Source organism: Triticum urartu, chromosome 7 (genome assembly GCF_003073215.2).
Source record: "Triticum urartu cultivar G1812 chromosome 7, Tu2.1, whole genome shotgun sequence".
Taxonomy (NCBI): Eukaryota; Viridiplantae; Streptophyta; class Magnoliopsida; order Poales; family Poaceae; genus Triticum; species Triticum urartu.
The window spans coordinates 185,422,679-185,443,291 of NC_053028.1; the positions used below are offsets into that span (position 1 = coordinate 185,422,679).

The 20,613-nt window shown below is 43.8% G+C and overlaps 2 protein-coding genes across 3 annotated transcripts; both read left to right on the plus strand.

Moving 5' to 3' along the window:
- Window positions 1-6,154: 6,154 nt before the first annotated feature.
- On the plus strand, window positions 6,155-12,161 carry LOC125521170 (39S ribosomal protein L46, mitochondrial). 2 transcript variants are annotated; one of them, XM_048686216.1, is made up of 6 exons: window positions 6,155-6,417; window positions 6,523-6,588; window positions 7,509-7,583; window positions 11,174-11,303; window positions 11,463-11,585; window positions 11,736-12,161. In XM_048686216.1, the coding sequence occupies exons 1-6, from the start codon at window positions 6,224-6,226 to the stop codon at window positions 11,886-11,888; spliced, it is 741 nt and encodes a 246-aa protein (XP_048542173.1). In that variant the 5' UTR covers window positions 6,155-6,223; the 3' UTR covers window positions 11,889-12,161. The 2 variants fall into 2 exon arrangements, with proteins under 2 accessions (XP_048542173.1, XP_048542174.1); XM_048686217.1 differs by having other exon boundaries at window positions 6,157-6,417; window positions 11,739-12,161.
- A 216-nt stretch (window positions 12,162-12,377) lies between these two features.
- Window positions 12,378-17,431, plus strand: LOC125521169 (uncharacterized membrane protein At3g27390). Its single transcript, XM_048686215.1, has 10 exons — window positions 12,378-12,762; window positions 12,898-13,006; window positions 14,564-14,756; window positions 15,052-15,188; window positions 15,304-15,592; window positions 15,684-15,790; window positions 15,948-16,122; window positions 16,220-16,415; window positions 16,504-16,744; window positions 16,844-17,431. Exons 1-10 carry the CDS (start codon window positions 12,669-12,671, stop codon window positions 17,073-17,075), a joined length of 1,773 nt encoding a protein of 590 aa, XP_048542172.1. The 5' UTR covers window positions 12,378-12,668; the 3' UTR covers window positions 17,076-17,431.
- The last annotated feature ends 3,182 nt before the right edge of the window (window positions 17,432-20,613 follow it).

Here is a 20,613-nt window from a genome sequence, read left to right on the forward strand (position 1 = left end):
CCAGGAGATAATAAACCAACTCCATTTTTCATAGATACTGCTCCAGCACAGAGAAACCCAACTCCCACTGATAATAAGCAGATTCCAGTGGCCAAAGAACTAGTCCGCTCCAGTCCAGCAAAAGAATGTCAACTCCATTCTAAGAAGCGTGTGCATATCCTCGCATCATGAAATTTTATAGCATTCTGATCATATTTTCTACATGTTTCTTACCCGTCTCTCTTTTAGAAAATAAGGTTAAACGATACAAGACTTCCTCCATTGGGATTGTATTCGAGGAAAATATCTTGCGAGAATTCTCTATGCTCCAGTGCTGATGTAAGTACCTGTTGTATATCACTATATTTTTACATCAGCATGTATTTTGTTAATCGGCCTGAATCTAACCTTTATCTGATCTAAAATTAGTTGTAGCAAAATGTTAAAGGTGCCAATGTTGATTTTTGTAAGGAAAACTGCCTGGTAGTTTTGCGTACTGAGCTGCATGAATGTGCTATCTCATATCACCCAAATTACTGAATTGTAGTGCTTCTCTGGTTGCCCATTCATTCATTGTGTCAATGTTGCTTTCGTATTACCTTACCTGGCTGATGATAACTGTGCCATATTGTGTTAATTTGGTGTAGGCTAGTTGCCCAAACGTTCGTTGTGTCAATGTTGCTTTCCTATTATCTGACTTGGCCAATGATAGCAATGCTAGTGTGTTAATTTTGTGCAGGCTGCTGAAGATAAGAAGACAAACTCTGAAAACAGCAAGGCAACCCCATTGTTTCTTTCCAGTAAATCTAGGCCAGGTAATATGGCAATAACTCATGATTAATCTGTTTGGTTCCCGTCCTAATTTATGTTATGATGCAGTGGTCAAGACACTCTCCACTATCAATAAGACAAGCCTGCCAAAATCGCCATCTGAATCTGTTCAGTATCCTCTGTCTCGAATGTGACGGAATAAATGTATGTTTGTGAACCAATTAATGGTTGGAGCAATGATGGAAATGGTGGATGAATCAGAGGTGCAGAGTCGTGCGACACAACAACTGATCAATGTTTTCAGAGACAGTGTGGAAAAGCAGCAAGAACTTGCCCACATGCTTATGGGCGTCATCTGTGCTGAGGTTGCAGATTGTGACATTGTAGATGGTTAGGTTCTGCTCATTTATTTGCACTAGCATCAATCTTTGATTGCCTAGTGGATGTAATTTCCTGTAATATATTCTGGATGTGCAACATTATTCCCTGTATGCCGTACCTTTGCTTGTCATAATGGGCTCAAATTATCTAATTTGGCCTAAAGACATGAACAAACTTTAGTGGGCCCATTAAGTTAATGGGCCGTTACTAGGCCGAAAGTTAATGGTCGGCCCTCTTACCTCCCGGGTCGTTAACATGCCGACATCGAAGCAGGCAACAGGTGGCCCCAATTTATTTCACGGGCCGTTAACATGCCGTTACTAAGTTTGGGCTACATATGGCCCAACTATACTGTAGGCCTTTAGCAGGCCGAAAGAGACATCGAGCTTGTATTGGACCATGAAGAGCGTGGGCCGCTAAGAGGCTGAAAGTCAGGTCGTATTGTAAACGGCCCAACTGTGTTGTGGGCCTTTAGCAGGCCGAAAGAGAAACCGGGTTGGTATTGGACCATGAAGGGCATGAGCCGTTAAGAGGCCAAAACTAAGGTCCGACTACAAATGGCCCAACTCATTTATGGTCCGTTAACATGCCGAAAGGCACACAGGGCCGAGAATTGGCCCAACACTTAAATGGGTCGCTAAAAAGCCAAAACTCAGGTCTGACTACAATGGGCCCAACTGATTTATGGGTCGTCAACAGGCTGAAAGTGACACCGGGCCAGAAATTGGCCCAACACTTAAATGGGCCGCTAAAAGGCCGAAACTCAGGTCCGACTACAAATGGCCCATCAGATTTATGGGCCGTCAACAGGCTGAAAGACACACCGGGCCGGAAATTAGCCCAACATTTAAATGGGTCGCTAAAAGGCCGAAAGATGTACATCCTGAAAATTGGCCCATCCATTAAATGGGCCGTTAACAGGCCCAAATCTCATCGGGCCGATATTGAGCCCAAATATATAGCGGGCTGTTAACGGGCTCGAACTGACGATGGGCTACAATGGTGTCAAATCTTTAACGGGCCGAATTGGCACATCTCGTATGGGCCGTGGGCTTAAATGGACCTGACACAAGTAGGCCTTATATGGGCCGGCCTGCTAATTTTTACTGGGCCGGCCTTTTTCACCGGAATGGGCCACTGTTGGGCCGTGCCACGTGTCGACCTATCATAGGCGCCTCATGTCCAATGAGTGGATGACATTTGTCCCAACAATGAGCCGACACGTGTTTCCTCTAGCCAATGATGATTTTACACGTGGAAAATCCCCATTGGTCGGTGCTGTTAACGGGTTATCGGATCCAAAACCCGACCCGATAGCTTAACGGCGTTCCTTTACGGTGGATGCCACATGTCGGTCACCCTTGACGAAAGCATTTCTGTGACACGTGATTTATCGTCATGGAAGTGGACACTTCCGTGATGATAATTTTGGTAATGTCATGGAACACTTCTACGACAGCACAGGTATGACTATCTTGATTCTGTCATAAATTTGTCATGGATGTACATGCATGACAAAAAAAGCGACCTACTGTGACAAAAACATATCATCACGGAAGTGTATTTTTTTTGTAGTGCAACCGTCTGGTCTCTCGATCCCCCCTTCACTAATTTTGGTGAGAAGAGAGGAGGGATGAAAGGGTGGAGGGGTGGGAGATGAGGTCGCCGATTCTGTTGGTTGTGGGGGCGAGGGCGGAGAGAGGAGAGTGAGCGACGCTGGTGAAGTCTATGGATCTAGAGAGGGAGGGGAACAAGAGAGTGAGTGGTGCGAAGAGGGAGTGAATAGAGTGTGGTTGTTCGGGAGAGGACAACAAGTCGTATAGAAGGGGTATAATGGGAATATCATAAAAATAAAGCTTTATTTATACCTGTAACATACAATATTTTCTCAATAAATTACTTAAAAATATCGAAGAAATTACGGATGACCGGCTATCATTACATAAAGGGGGAATCCGTTCTTTGCTCGTGGAAAAATGTAACATAGTTTTTTATGGGCAATATACCACATTACCCTAAATAGTAGATATTCATGAGAATAACCATCAACATGTGATTTAGAGGTGAGCCTAAAATTATTAAAATTGGGATGCCACTCAATTTACTAGAAACTACTCATTTCTTAGATTTGTCCAATGAATATATATTTTCCAAACCACCATCATAAAAAATATATTCTAATCTTTGTTTATATTAGAATACCTTTGTAGGTCATAAAAACTGATGGATTTGATTGTGCTTCGGAGATGTCGACTGACAAAGACCCTGATGTAACGATGATGGAGGGGGCTAAGAATTCAACGAGTTTTACACAACCAAAAGAGGTGCATGCAAATAATTGTTCTTCTTTGTATGTATGTTACACATGATATAATACTCAAAAGGTATATTTCTATATATATATATACTCCCTCCGTTCCTAAATATTTGTCTTTCTAGACATTTCAAATGACTACTACATACGGATGTATGTAGACATATTTTAGAGTGTAGATTCACTCATTTTGCTCCGCATGTAGTCACTTGTTAAAATGCGTAGAAAGACAAGTATTTAGGAACGGAGGGAGTAATCTTGTAGAATATGAGAGAGATGGAGATGGATTATGTCGGGGTTCAAAAAGAAACCCATTCAGAGGGTTTTTGGGGCGACATCATTGGAAGGGGACAAAAATTCACCATGTTTTATACAACAAAAAGATGTGCAAGTGATGATATCCCACAACAACGATGCACTCAAAATAAAGCAAACCGGCTGGAATTACGATAAATGTTTATGGCAACATTTATTTCCAACTGGTATTCCGATGAGTAAGTTTAATGATGTTCACATAACTCAAGGAAAATATTTCAAAAGCCCCTAGCAACGCACGGGCATTCTACTAGTGTCATTAGAATATAACATGTTTGACATATCAGTGCAGTATGTGGCATGATTTCTTGCTTGGGTAGGTAATTCCTTGCTTGCACTGCCTTTTCCAGCAGAGATTGCAACGGGAGAAAAAAATCACAGGCTCATTAAACAATAAGCATTGACGACCCCTCCCACTCGACCTCCACATTCTCTGTTTTAACACCACATCCTCTCTTTCCATGGCCACTTCTGTGGATTGCAGAACTGGATGTGTGTGTCGTTGGTGCCCATCTCCACGTTGAACACAAGTCGCCCGTTCCAACCTCTCAGGATGTTGTCCGAGTTATCCACCGATTACTCTGTCAGTTTGACCCACAATGAAATGAAAAACCGCATGCACTAAACTCGAAATACACAAAAGGTTTAACTAATCAGCTTAAGTAGCATCATGATCATGATTATACTGGAATAGGTAACACCTTTTGACAACTCACATGGCTCGCCCTCATATTCAAGGAGAGAGATCAAATGGTAAAACAAAAAACCATATGAATGACTCAATGCAAAGTACAAGTGATTTGCATATTTGAACGGTAACAAAAGTGTACCAGATGCCCATATACATGCTTCAAAAAATGAACGATATGCATAACAATTTAATCAAACATCAAAACCGAAGCAATCAATTCTAATAAAATTACTCATCAACCTTGGTTATTATGTGGTTTTTACCTCACTCAAAACAACACCAGGTTGCAGGTTGATCAAACTAACTACAGTTTCACGAATCGGAAACCATGGACCACTTAGAAAACATAAAGGAAATGAGAAATATTAAGAAATTTTAGGTGCTTATACACGGGATATTTAGTCATTTTCAAATAGAAAATGTTTGTAAAAAAGATGTGCAAATAAATGGATGCACCCCGTATATATAACAATGAAAATTATATCCACACAATAGGTGCTAAGAGATAATAAATAGTGAGAATGTAATGAAACAAATAATGATCTTACAAGATTGAAATATATAAAAATTATCCATTTCACCAGATCTATCAGTAGAAATATATGTCTTGGATAGAAATAACGATCTTTATCCATTACCCTAAAGTCGTGGTTTAGATAATCATGTAAAGACAACAATGATGCCGAGTCATAGTCATGCTTGGATCCAACGTGTGGTGAGTAACAAAGTCAAAGTAGACCCAAAAAATAAACTCGATGAACCTAACATTTTCCACAATGACAAATGTTGAATAGGTTTGCTATTTAAGGAGGCTAAAATAAGCTTCAATAGACAAACAACTAAGATAGAGCACTGAAATATAATCATAGTTAGCAAGCATAGCATCATTAACATCCAACTTTCTGAATTCACTGTAGCAATGGTGGGTAAAAAAGAAGGAACAAAATGGAGTACACTATATTTTAGTACAACACTTTTTTTTGCGACAATTTGAAGTGCCCTAAATACCTAAATCCTAGAAAATGAATATACTTTCATACGAAATCCCTAAAAAAATCTAGTAAATACCATCCCTAAAAAATCTAGTAAATACAGTGTACAATTATTTATTTAATCCACTCTCATCTAATGGGCTTATTTGAGTGATCATTTCTCTTTCTTTTCATGTTTGTTGTTGTTGATGACATTTTCTAGTTGGAGGCAAGGATAAACACTACTACTAGAGACCCCCATGCCACATACAGAAGAAAAGGAGGATGTGGCAATATGCTTACAATGTCTATATGCCAACTATTTTTTTAAAGTAATTTAATCTTTCAATATACATCATGAATACTTAGACAGTTTATAGGGGATTTTTTTAATCTTGGGGTCCGAAATTTAAATTTATTTTTAGGGAAGAGGATTTAGTACTGATTTAAATAACGCCGCCAATAGCATATGCTCTAGCCATGTCAAAGAAAAAAACCATACTCTAACATTCTGAGTGATGTATCGCTAAATAAAATCAGTGTAATAATATATCCCGCAAAAAAAAATTCAGTGTAATAATATAGCTTCACTATAGCGGATTTGAAGAGTTGTGCCCCTTGGATGGAATTAATCAGGCGTGTACCAAATCAAATGCGAAATGATGCGGCCCGTGGAGGAGAGCCCAAGGCCGGCCCACGAGCCGGGTTTAAGCAGGGTTCTTCACTGGCTCCTTCCTCCCACCCCTTCTTGCGGCGCGACCCGAACCCCGACCCCAACGCCCCCACCTCCCATCCCACACGATGCTGCCGCGATCGCCGGCGAGCCTCCACCTCAGGTCGCTCCGGTGGCCGCGAGGCTTCAGCTCCTCCTCGGCCCCAGCGGCGGCCGCGAAGGAAGGGGCCGACGGGAAGATCGTGGCGTCGGTGGTGTTCGAGCGCCTACCCGTCGTCATCCCCAAGATCCACCCCGTCGTCTACGCCTTCCAAGAATTCTCGTACTCCAGATCCGCCAGTCCCTCCTCTAGTTTTGCAGCGTCTGCTGTTTTCTCGTTGGGCTGATGTCGTCCTCCGTGCGGGATTTGGTTTTTTCCCCTTGCTAGGTTCCGGTGGAGGCAACAGTACAGGCGGCAGTACCCCGACGATGTCCTAGGCAAGGCGGACGCGAGGTGACATTTCGCCCTTGCGCTTTGCGATTTCTTTGTGCGTGTTTATTGTTGCGTCGGCCATTTCTCGCTTATGGATTTGAAGTGTAGATATAATGGGTTAAATGCATTATTGGGTATGAGTAGCATATTTTATTTGATGTGCCTGTGGCTGTGGACAGTTTACGATTTGTGTATCCTGGTACGAGAGTCTTGTATCATTGGAAATTTCAAGGAGAGGGGAATAATTATTCTTGTTTCGTGTGCAAAAGGAACAACACGGGTTATGCGTCTTTTACAATTAGTATTTACAACTACAAGGTGAACATGGGGAGCAATTGGAAGTTGATAAGTGGAGTAGTTTGTACAAGCAATGCCAATAGTTGTGATTTCTTAATGAGTTAACAATGCTTGACCCAAAACTGGCAAAAAAACACTCCCTCTGTCTCATATTAATTGACGCTCAAACGGATGTATCTAGCACTGAAATACGTCTGGATACATCCGTTTGAGCGTCAATTACAATGGGGCGGATGAAGTAGATAGAATCCCACGTGTTAACCTAGGATTATATGCCTTGAATCAGTTAGCAGCCTGCCAATGGTCAAGTTAGAGCCATGAAATGGAACTTTGCACACAAATGGAACACTCTGGCTGTTCACATAGATCTGTGATGGTTCTTAAAAGTAGCAACAGTAAAGGATTTGGGTCCCATTCCTTGCTAATGAAGCATGATTTTGGCAGAATCCCCATGATCAGAAATTGTACCTACTGTCAAAGTTATCTGCTCCATAACATAGATTATGCATGACACAAACACAATAGGCTTTTGTGAATATACAACAACTTCAATGCGGCAGTGGAATATGTGCAGACAGGCTTTGATTCAATTCTTTTCTTTTCAGTTGCCATTATGTAGTACATGAAATTGTTTATGTGTGCAGGGGCAAGGGTGATTATCAGATAGACTATGTGCCTGCTCCAAGAATCACAGAAGCCGACAAAGCAAATGACAGGAAGTAAGTTTCCAACTTCCATTCCTGTCACTTCATTTCATAACTTAGCTTGCTTGGGTGCAACTTTCTTGTGGTTATTGTCAATGTCAGTTACATTCTTGTTATGCAAGCATGTGCTATATTGCACACTGTACTGAACGTTTCTAATCATAGATATGTATGTGATTTAGTACATATCATTAATGCTTAGTCTGTTTTGCCCTTCGAGCATGCACTGTATTCTAAGGTTGTAGCTCCAGATTCTCATTCTCTGCACCTTCTATACCCTTACCAGGTTCTCTTTGCTTATTTCTTTTGTTTCTCACCTTAAGCCTAATGAACTATTTGTTCTAAAGGCCGAAACTACAGTATCATGTTAGTGATATTCTCTTATCATCATTTTCTTTTTTGGCTACTGATAGTGTTCCACGCCTTACCTGCATGGATGCTTGAGCCTATGTGACCCTGTATCGGCTACCATTGCATGTACTTTCCTGGGGTACAAATACATCCACATGACCCTATTTCTCTCCATTTCTTACTCTCCTCAGTTGCATGAATGCGCATTCATGTATCTGTAACTCCTAAAGTAACACAAATAACGCGTGCCCGGTTATGATCTCTTACTCTCCTCAGTTGCATGAATGGACATTCATTTTGACTTGCATGTTATCAGAGCTGATTTCAGCTTAATTGTCATTCTCTTCACCACCCTTCTTTCTCTCCCCATCCCATTCTATTTATGCTATCAATGTTGCTAGCATCAAAAAACATGTACCCATCTCCTGTGATCTCTGAGCTTCCAACTAATTTTACTGGTGCTAGTTTTCTTAGTTGCGCTGCAAATATGCTCCCAGGGATAATGTCCTAGGCACTTTTGCACTTTTGCCAATATCAATTGGGCGTGCCCAGTGCTGAAAGCTCTCATACAATGTGGGGTCTGGGGAAGGGAATTTCTAGACAGCCTTACCCTTGCATGATAATTCTGTAAGAAGGCTGGTTCGAATCCAGGACCTCCAGGTCACAAGTGGAGATGCTGTACCACTGCGCCAGGCCCGCCCTTCGCCAATATATTAAATGGCAAAAGTATAATAATTGCATCGTCCTTTGTTGGCCACTTGGCTCGATCTCTGCCTATATCTTTCACGTAATGTAAAGCTTGATATGATAGCCATTAGTCCATTAGCCAAGAAAATGTGCATAACATTATATTTTTCAAGACAGCAATAAGAGGTACACTATAAATCTTGAGGCTGAGTGATAAGATAGGGAGTGTGGAAGATCTGCAACGCGAATCACTATTGTATTAACTATATATATGTACAAGTACAGGGGTATACAAAACTTACAAATGAAGCTAACAACTAAACCTATTCTAATGCATGACAATTGTGAAGGGGAGTGCAGCAAGCCATGTCACCTAGCATGCCTGTGATACATGCTACGTATGAACATGTCCGTGCCTAGACACACAAGTGAAGGTAGCACGTAGACCTATCCTAATGCATGACATGGAGGGAAGTGCAGCAAGCCAAGTCATCCAACACGCATGTGAGTATGTAGTGTATGAACATGGCCATGCACTGTTCATGGGTTGTCTGCGTCACATGCACGCTGTGACTCACCTCCATAACCTTTGTGAATTAGGATAGATCTAGGTGAGCTTCACTTGTAAGTTTAGTATATAACCCACCACTTCATTGTAGCTAAATGTCCTGGTCAACCTAGCTGTATCTACGCCTATGATGGATTAAGGTACTTGTGCTATTCAGAAAATATTCAAACACTTCACAGGCATTAGTAGATGTATATGTAAGAGTACATGCAAAAGCTATGCAAATTGACCTGTACATTGTTTTGTACAAAGTAGACAAAAATTGCTGCTACATTGAAAACTTTTTTCCTTTTTACAGCACTGTACAAGTCAGTTTGTACAATTTTTTGCATGTATCTTTACATTTATATGGACTACTACTGTGAATTGTTCTGAATATTACAAGTACTTTGATCATCATAGGCTTAGATACACCTGTGTACCAGATTCCCTTTGATTTTAGCCAAATGTCCTGGTCAATCTAGGTGTGTCTACAGTTCTACACCTATGATGGGATGAAGGCATATTAAAAGACAGGAAAAATAAGCTTTTTTTAAAGAGTGCCACCATCCTATCCTTCTTGGGTGTCCAGATTCAAAGAGGTGTTTTCTCTGCTGGCACATCGGGTTAAACCTGGCCTAGAGGATTGTTGCTATTGTTTCCTCTATAGCCTAGGCCTAAAGCTTTGGGATTTCACCCCCCCCCCCCTCCCCTCTCCTTTTCTTATTATGTAAAGTGTGCTTTGGTTTGTTGGCCTTTAATATATGTCAGTAGGAGTATGGGATAGTAAATCATGGTGATACAGCATTGTCAGGCCAAATCAGCTTTGATGCACTGTTCACCATCACTATATATGCTTATGAATAACTCGGTGATTAGTCTGACAATTCTTCCTACACACTTAGCTAGTCTTCCCTTCTTAGAAGGCTGGAAGTTTCAGGGGTGACCCCCAGATTTTGTTTCTGCCAATGCCACAGGCTGTCGGCCTTCCCAAGCTTCATCGAGTTGTACTCACTTTCATGTGACATGTTCCTTGAGTAAAGCACCTTGATGAAGGTTGGCAATGCCGGCTGCTTGGCTAGCACCATTTTACTTGTGGCAATGTGTCCTTGGATGTGAGTGTGCCAATGTAACTCATCCTTGTTGCTGTGAGAGTAGTTCTCCTTAATTGCTTTGACAGACACATCAATATTCGTATTATATCCGAGATCTCAACGGAGACCAAGGTAGCCAAGAAAGGATTATTTGGTCATATTGTTGCCATTTGGATTTGGGTAAGATGGGCAAGTGTCTTTGGCATGAGGCTTGAAGCATGTTTACCAAGCGTAACTAAGAAAAGCTGGTGATGGAGTGGGAGTGGTATAGTCGGCCTTTGCCCATAGTTGAGAAAACAGGAAAGCTGGAATCTACTCTGATCCCATGAAAGCCAAAGCTGAACACAACACACATTTTCCCCATTAATCTGATATATGCATTCATGCATTGAGGATTACGCGTATGTATTTGTTACATAGGTGAATATGTGGGATATGAGACTGTTGTGTGTCCACACAAGCTCAGGCCTCCACACCCATGCAGTTAAGAGTGTGTAGAGTATCACTAATATCTCTCCTTGATTGAAGTGGAACTTGGGCCACATGTTCAGACTGGAATCAGAGTACTTATGTCTAAGATGTCAGCAAACTGTGACCTTTCAATGGGCTCAACTCCACCCATTGCTGTTCTTTCTGCTGTGCAAACCGATACTATCCTGTCCATATCACCAGCAGTTACAAAGATATGCACGCTCGTCATAATTTTATCTTTAGTATTCCTGGACAACTCTTTGGTGTTCTACTCATTCCTAGCCCGAAGATGGTAGATATACCTCATACAGCAGCATCTTATTTGATACTGTGTGTTACCTGCAAAACACTCATCATGTCCTGAAACTCTTTTTGATATTGTGAACTAACTTTCATGATAATGCTGCTCTGTGAGTATAACACTGTAAACTTATGCTATCCAATGTTTTCTGTAGGTCACTACAACGAGCTCTGGATAATAAGCTATATCTTCTCCTGTATGGCAAAACTTTTGGGGCTCCTGATGGCAAACCTGTTTGGCATTTCCCAGAAAAAGTGTACGAAAATGAAGACTCTTTGCGTTTGGTATGCACTTCCGGAAAAAGGCTTCAAATTTTTATTAGATGATCCGTGCTGTAGTTCACTTCCAGTTTATTTGCTTATATTATTTGACAGGTTTCTGGTAGTTTAAAATTGTAGTTTCATAGTACCATGTTCATTCATATTTTGTGTGTTTGATTTCAGTGTGCCGAGTCAGCCCTAAAATCTGTTCTCGGCGGACTTGACAATACATATTTTGTTGGCAACGCTCCAATGGCTCACATGGTAACTGAACAAAAAGAGGATTCCAGTGTTTCACCATTCAAGGTATTTCTTGGTTCACCATTTTTTTTCTTCTAGTACTAGAATACGCATAGGACTTAAAAGAAGACTTGTTTGCATTTTGTCAAGCAATCGACATATTAGTTTTGACGCAGTGTCACCCGATGGTCTCTTAATCCTGTTATATGCATCTAGCAGCGGTTCTTCTTCAAGTCGCAAGTGATCGGCACCACGCATTTGGACATCAGGAGGTGCGAAGACCACGCGTGGGTGACCAAAGCTGAGTTGCTGGAATATTTTCCGGAGCACAAGGATCTCTTGAATAAGATGATCATTCACGTAAGATAGATAGCTCTAATCTGTCGAGGGCGGCGACGAAGCCGAGGCCATCTGAACATGGAGCGCTGCTTGACCTGTGTACCGGTTTCCAGCCACCATCTGGGCCGCCAGCGTTTGTCGAAAGAACGAAACCCCAGAATTTGTTGTTGGCATTTTTAGACTAAAAAAATGCACGCTAGCTTAAGCTTTACTACAGGCTCTTCCCCCGTCACATGCTATACCTGTTATTTTTTTGTGGGGAAATAATTGATGGGGTGCCTGTCTGCTGTCCCTATTTCCTGACGTTTTGTGGCCGGCCAACTTACCCAACGCAAAGGCGCTTGAATTGAAGTGTAATGTCTATTTTCAAATTTCCGCAGTTCTGAAACCCCAGAATTGGACGTGTATTGTTTGACTTTGACCTATCTTCATTTCTATCTTCACAACATGGACCAAGAAGAGACAAAGGAAGACAATCTTGTTGATGCGTGTGGCTCCAAAGTGGCACAAGTCGTAGGAATTTTCCGTTGTGCGTTGAAACTCTTGAGATCTGCTGCAGGGAAACAGGTGTGGTCGCCATGGCCCTTCGAGTAAAATATTGTGCGTGCGCTGGAGAGCGCCCCATGCAGAGCAGCACGTGTCGCGCCACGGCAGCTCTACAGCACGCCGCTCGGGACTCTCACCTGCCGACAGGGACCCTCCGGCGTCTTCCTTTTCCTTCTCCTTCCCTTTGTCTGGGTTTCAAGCTCTCTGTTTCGTTCTCGTCAGGCTCAGGGCAGGAGGAAGCAACAGGTTGGCCGCCGCTGATCCATGAACGTCCCGGTGGGCTTCCTCGCCAAGCTCTGGAGCCTCGCATCATTCCTGCCATTCTTCGTCCTCCTCCTGCTGCTCGGCTCCGCCAAAGGTAACCTGCCATCCCCGCCTCTCCCTCGACTCCAATGCCGGAGACCGCTATTGCTGCCCAAAGCATGGAGTATTTTGTGTTCATGGTACCCAGCTTGATGATGGCTGAGAAAGTGTGCGTGTTGCCTTTTTGCAGCTCTTCTGATCGGCCCGGTCGCCGCGGCCATCGTTTTCCTCGGCGATTCAGCCGTCATCGTCGGCCTGTGGCCTGCACACTTCGTCTGGACCTACTGCTGCGTGCTAGCGTATGCCGACTTACTTTCCCCACATTTTTCATTCGGGTTTTTATTTTTTGCAGTTCGGTTACCTCCCTGCATCATGATGAACCATGTGTAAGGTAGTGAAATAAACTGAGGCCCAGTTCTTTTGGCCGATTCTCCCAGAGTCTTGAGAATCGACCCTTCATCCAGCTTTTCCTAGAATCTTGTACCCATATTTTTTTACAATCTGGGCCTGAAGATGATGCAGTGGCAAGCTGTGGTGTAGCAGCATGCAACGTTTCGTTTTTCTCTAGACAACGTGGACCGCCTAATTAATCCAGGCCATTAGTTCCTGGAGCACATGGGTGGGGGTGTGGCGCATGTGCTTCGAGTGTGTCTTCATCCTCCTCTGCCCTCCTAAGATTTATGTCTCCTTAAGTGCTCATCGTTTTTGTCCTTCCCCTTCAATGCTTGTACAGGATATCCGTGGAGACGGGCTCATCAGTACCTGTTCCCAATGGAGCTCCTTCTTAGTCGACCGCGGCCACGAAGAGGACACCGATTGTGAGCACGGCGCTCAACTCCATCATGCTGCAATCCCTTGCGAGGTGCTGGAATCCTCTCATCAAAGGTGTGCTCGCTTGTATCGGCAAGGAGGATCTGTGCAAGTTAAAAGTGTTAGGAACAACAACCGCATTTTCCCCATGGCTCTCATTAGGATAGATCCAACCAACAGCCGCAATTCTAGGAAAGTAGCCAAAGCTATAGGGCACCCCCCATGTCCATCATCATGGTTCTTGGATCTATCCTAAAAATGGGAACCATGCAGAAAATGCGGTTGTTGTTCCCTAGCACTTTTAACTTGAACAGATCCTCCATGCCGGTACCAACAAACGCACCTTTGATGACAAAGAGGATTCCAGTACCCCGCAAGTGCAGCATGATGGAGTTGAAGTAACGCCGTGTTCACAACTGGTGTCCTCTTCATGGAAGAAGGAGCTCCATTGCGAGCAGGTACTGGCGAGTACGCCTTTGATCGCCCACGGCCCATCTCCACGGATGTCCTGTACAAGCATTGAAGGGGAAGGGAAATCGATGAGCACTTGAGGAAACTAAATCTTAGGAGGAGAAGAAGAGGATGAACACATGAGTAGCACATACCTTGCTCCCACACTATCCCTTCCCCTTCCGGCCCCAGGCCTCGCTGCGCTGTTTTGGTGTGTGGCTGCAGCGCTTGGTCCAGACCGGGCATTTTATACACGTGCCACAACCCGATGTGCTCGGTTCAGGAATTAATGGCCTGGATTAGGCTGAAACCGTTTTGTATTGTTCATCGCATATGGGCACCCAGGCGGTCTATGTTTTCTAGAGAAAACCGTTACATGCTGCTATGCCACACTTTGCCACTACATCTTCAGTTTTTTTCATCATGCCACCCCCCCCCCCCCCCCCCCCCACACACACACACATTTTTCTCTTTAATGCCTGCACGCCTAAACAAATTTAAATTCCTAAACGAGTTAAAATTTTCTGGATAAATTTTGAGTGAAACGTTGTGTTGGTCGTATGTGACCAAACTATTCTGCAAACTCTGGTTTGCAGCACGAAGCGAATTGGGCCGGTTCTGAAGATCCTTGCCGTGGTATTCCTGCCACTGCCATTGCTCCTATTGCCGGTGCTTGGCATTGTAGGGAGCCTTCTGGTTGGTATCGGTTATGGAGTTTTCACTCCCCTCATGGCGACTTTTGAGGCTGTTGGCGAGGGCGTCGCGGACAAGCTCTCTCATTGCTTTTTGGTACGTACATGCTGCTGAAACTTGGAGTGCGTATTTGGTTAAGTTTTCTGGATGTACTCCCCCGACTCCAAAAAGAGGACACACGTTTTTCGAGATTTAATTTTGACCATCAACGTTATACCAGTGGACACAAATTTGATGGTATAATTTTTGTAGCACAAACCCACATTTTATTGGTTAAATTCATGGCCAAATTTTGAATTTTGAAAAGTGTGTGTGCCTTCTTTTTGGAGTCTGAGGGGGTACTACAAATCAAAATAATGCGTCCAATTAACGGAGTAATGCTATGTCACAGGATGGTACTGCTAGCACAATAAGGGGAGCTTGTATGGTGGTGCGTGATGTTACCGACTTCTGCTTCCACTCATACTTCTCCTTCATGGACGAGCTTTCCGAGAAAATGGGGGATGACGAAGCACCTATTGACATCAAGTATATAACATGTTACATATTCATGTCGTCAAAATGGAGAATCAGACCCTAATTATGCACTCACCTTGAAACAACCTCTAGTACTAATACATTATGCTTGTTTCTACGATTGAAGGTTGTCTTATCTACCGCGGAGCTTCCTCGTTGCGCTGGTTGCCGTTCCTCTGGATGTATTGATGATTACTGGGGTGGCATTGTGGAAAAGCCCCTGCATGTTGTTGAAAGGATGGCAAAGACTCTGCGAGGATCTAGTTGGGAGGGAAGGGCCTTTTCTAGAGACTGTTTGTGTCCCTTTCGCTGGTTTGGCCATTATATTGTGGCCGCTTGCTGTCGTTGCAGGAGTGATTGCATCATTCCTTAGCAGCTTCTTCTTTGGCCTCCATGCTGGATTGGTTGCTTATCAGGTCGTTTATTGTTTCTTCCAATAGAAAATAATGGTGAGTCTCTTTCGACTCACTTGAACCACTACTTATACATGTCTGTAATCGTGTGCAGGAGGCTTCATTTCAAATGGGGCTATCATACATGATCTCTGCAGTAGCATTGTATGATGAATACACAAATGATCTTCTTTATTTGAGAGAAGGTTCTTGTTTGCCAAGGTGTGATTTAGCAGTTATTTTTACTGCGATTATGGCTTCATATGCTAGAAGTCTGTTAGTACTTATTTGCATGACCTTTTTCTATGCATAGCAATATTTTTAGAAGATCATGCATAGCAATTATTTTACTTGGCAGTAAACTAGTTCCAATAGACAGGCCCAAGTACCGGAAAGCGGGTTCTGCGAAGTATGAGACCGGCCGCGACAAAGATGAGCACAACGTTACAGCTGCATCTGCAGAGAAGCAACATCAAGGCCAGCGTAAGCATAGGAGGGTTCTACACCGGTCAAAGACATTCATGGAAACTATCCAACGACTAAGACCCATTCAAGTACATGAACATTTCGTCGTCTTCAATGATCTATACGATTATATCTCTGCTCTAACAGCTAAGATTAACCATTCTCTCGACGACTGAACTTGCACAGATATGGGATTGGCTCTTCCGATCTTGCGAGATAAATGGGAGGATATTGCTGAGCGAGGGACTGATAAGTTCTGAAGATATAGAGGAATTTATAACCAAAGGAAAGGGAAAGAAGCTGAGCATAAAACTACCTGCCTGGTGCATCCTTCACTGTCTGATACGATCCGCGAAACACGACACGCATGGTTTGCTCATATGTATGCATGATCCCCCGGCAGCCTTAGCATAACATTAAGCAATTTAAAACTTCATGGTTCATGGTTACCATTTCCTTGTTGGTTGCAGCTGATGACGTTGAGGTGACCAACTTCAATTGGCCAAAGGACAAGGTGTTCGACTGGATGCTTGGACCGCTGCTGGTTCTGAAGGAGCAGATGAAGAAACTGGAGCTCACCGAAGACGAGGAGCTGTGCTTGCAGAAGCTCATCATGACGAACGCGAACGAAAAACCGTCGGATTGGGAGGACTGCGGTTTCCCGTCAAGCGACGGCGTGAAGAGAGCTCAGCTACAGGCGATCATCAGAAGGTGTCTTTTTCTATACACCCTTCCAACTTTGCCACAGTCAACTCCCAAATATAAATTTGAAACAGCTACAGAATCAGTAACATATTCATCAATCAACAGGTTGCAAGGGATCGTGGCCAATATGTCCCGGATACCGAGCTTCAGGAGACGGTTCATGAGCCTGGCCAGGGCACTGTACCTGGAGGCGATCGACGCGGGCACCATCGACGGGTCGCGGAAGGTGGAGTGCAAGGTTAAGGCTGACATCGCCTCCGAGGAACTTCAGAGCAGAGATGTCGGAGATACGAAGGGTTCATCGAATGGGACGTCTGTGGACGTTGACATGGTCTGATGATGTTGTGCTGTGCAAACATATTTTTTGCAGAACTCTCTACCTGCTGCGATGTGCATTAGTTGTTTTATTAGACGTTGGTACACGGATCACGCAACGCGTGAACACGATGGATGGCTGTGCCTGCTGGGCTCAGATTGCCCTGTTTCTTTTTATTTTGTCTGCGGGTTCGGGGTAGAAATGGTGAAAGCTGAGAGCGAGTGAATGTGCCTTCGCCGTTGGGTAACCAAGCGAGGTTTGTTTCATTTTGATATGGGCTCCCTATGTCTGTTTTTTTTTAGTATACGTTTTTTATGGTAATATGTATCTCATTTATATCATAAGAATTACTCCCTTCATTCCTTTATATAAGATGTATTTGTATATTTAAAAGTCAAACGAGTACATGTTCGATCAAGTTTTTAGAAAAATATATCAATATCCACAATACGAAATTTAGATTATTTGATCCATTAGGAAAAGTAGTTACATATTTTATCTACTAGGTATTGCAGATGTTGTTATTTTATTCTATAACATTGGTCAAACTTTAAAATGGTTGACTTGCATGAAAACCAATACACCTTATATTCTGAAATAGAGAGTATAATACAAGACCGTTTCTTTTTGTCTGCATATAAGATTTGATCAAAGTCAAACTTTTTGAACTTTGACTAAGTTTATAGAAAAAATATCAAATTCACAATATGAAATCAATATTGTTAGATGCATCATGAAATTAATTTTCATATCATATAGATTTAGTATTGTAGATGTTGATATTTTTTCCTACAAAATTAGTCAAACTTTATAAAGTTTGACTTTGACCAAATCTAATATGCAGACTAAAAAGAAACGAAGGGAGTAGAACACTATCCTTTGCACAAAGAAACAACGGCCAAGAAGTAAAATTACAAACAAGACCAAAAAAACCTTGGAACTTGATTTCAACGTCCGTCACCTGCCTCTGGCACCACCATAGAAGCCACAGAAGGAAAAAATGACGGATCACCTTCATATCCAAGCTCGACACGGCTTCATCACTGATATGCTACTTTGCGAACCTTAAAGATGACTCACCAAAGGCGAAACCATTACTGTTGAATGAATCAGACCGGGACAACACCCCAGACACGCTATCGAACTTCAGATCTAGCACCCCCATATGAGTAAGACGTCGGAGGAGGAAACCATCCCTGCCATCCACGTATCACGAACCCAGCACACGATCACCATCTTTCAGATGCCGCTGATGCATACCATTTGCAACCGCTCATAAACTACCTCCCAAGCTTCGCGCCGGTGCTGGAGCAAACGTCGTCGCAATGGCGGAGCTCGAGGACACAGGTCCACCACGAGGATGTCGCCGCCGTCACACCATCCTTGCTTGAACATACCGGATTCCAAATCCATCCCAAACCATATGACCAATCGCGTCATCAGAGTAGGATCTGAAGAAATTTTATTCAGCGCTGCCATCGCCATCGCCGAAGAAAAGGCGACGAACAGCCTAAAAACTAAGCAACCCCCTAACTGTATGCGCGACTCTGGGGGAGCAAACACTAGTCCCTCGCTGCCATCCCCTTCTCCCTCCCCTCTTCCCTCGTCGTCCCCAGAGGCGGCCGCGAGGAAAGCCCATGCGCCGCCGGTGAAGGGGACGACGGGGCGTCTGGTGGTTGTGGCGCGGCTGCCTGGAGGGGCACTAGTGCATGGCGGCGCAAGATCCTCCTCATGTGTCTGTTCCTCCTGGCAGCGTTCCAACAGCATCACGGGGGTGGCTGTCTCAACAGGAGGTACGTCCGGTCTTCGACGCAAGGACCTTGGAGCAGCTGCTTCGGACACGGCGGGGGTGGAGCCCCTCTGTCGGGGATGACTGCCAGGAAGTGGCTCCATGCAGCGGTGCATGGGAGCGATAGTGAAGGAAATATGCCCTAGAGGCAATAATAAAGTTATTATTTATTTCTTTATAATCATGATAAATGTTTATTATTCATGCTAGAATTGTATTAACCGGAAACATAATACATGTGTGAATACATAGACAAACAAAGTGTCACTAGTATGCCTCTACTTGACTAGCTCGTTAATCAAAGATGGTTATGTTTCCTAACCATGAACAATGAGTTGTTATTTGATTAACGAGGTCACATCATTAGTTGAATGATCTGATTGACATGACCCATTCCATTAGCTTAGCACCCGATCGTTTAGTATGTTGCTATTGCTTTCTTCATGACTTATACATGTTCCTATAACTATGAGATTATGCAACTCCCGTTTGCCGGAGGAACACTTTGGGTGCTACCAAACGTCACAACGTAACTGGGTGATTATAAAGGAGCATTACAGGTGTCTCCAAAGGTAGATGTTGGGTTGGCGTATTTCGAGATTAGGATTTGTCACTCCGATTGTCGGAGAGGTTTCTCTAGGCCCTCTCGGTAATGCACATCACATAAGCCTTGCAAGCATTGCAACTAATGAGTTAGTTGCGAGATGATGTATTACAGAACGAGTAAAGAGACTTGCCGGTAACGAGATTGAACTAGGTATTGGATACCGACGATCGAATCTCGGGCAAGTAACATACCGATGACAAAGGAAACAACGTATGTTGTTATGCGGTCTGACCGATAAAGATCTTCGTAGAATATGTAGGAGCCAATATGGGCATCCAGGTCCCGCTATTGGTTATTGACCGGAGACGTGTCTCGGTCATTTCTACATTGTTCTCGAACCCGTAGGGTCCGCACGCTTAAGGTTACGATGACAGTTATATTATGAGTTTATGCATTTTGATGTACCGAAGGTTGTTCGGAGTCCCGGATGTGATCACGGACATGACGAGGAGTCTCGAAATGGTCGAGACGTAAAGATTGATATATTGGAAGCCTATGTTTGGATATCGGAAGTGTTTCGGGTGAAATCGGGATTTTACCGGAGTACCAGGAGGTTACCGGAACCCCCCGGAAACCATATGGGCCTAGATGGGCTTTAGTGGAAAGGAGAAAGGGGCAGCCCAAGGTGGCCGCGCGCCTCCCCCCTCCCCCTAGTCCTATTAGGACTAGGAGAGGTGGCCGGCCCCCCTTCTCTCTCTTTCCCCCTCGGGGAATCCTAGTCCAACTAGGATTGGGGGGGAGTCCTACTCCCGGAAGGAGAAGGACTCCTCCTGCGCCCTCCTCCTGGCCGGCGCCCCCCTCCCCCTTGGCTCCTTTATATACTGAGGCAGAGGCACCCCAGAAACACACAAGTTGATCCACGTGATCTATTCCTTAGCCGTGTGCGGTGCCCCCAGCCACCATATTCCTCGATAATACTATAGCGGAGTTTAGGCGAAGCCCTGCTGCTGTAGTGCATCAAGATCGTCACCACGCCGTCGTGCGGACGGAATTCTTCCCCGACACTTTGCTGGATCGGAGTCCGGGGATCGTCATCGAGCTGAACGTGTGCTCGAACTCGGAGGTGCCGTAGTTTCGGTGCTTGATCGGTTGGATAGCGAAGACGTACGACTACTTCCTCTACGTTGTGTCAACGATTCCGCAGTCGGTCTGCCTGGGTACAT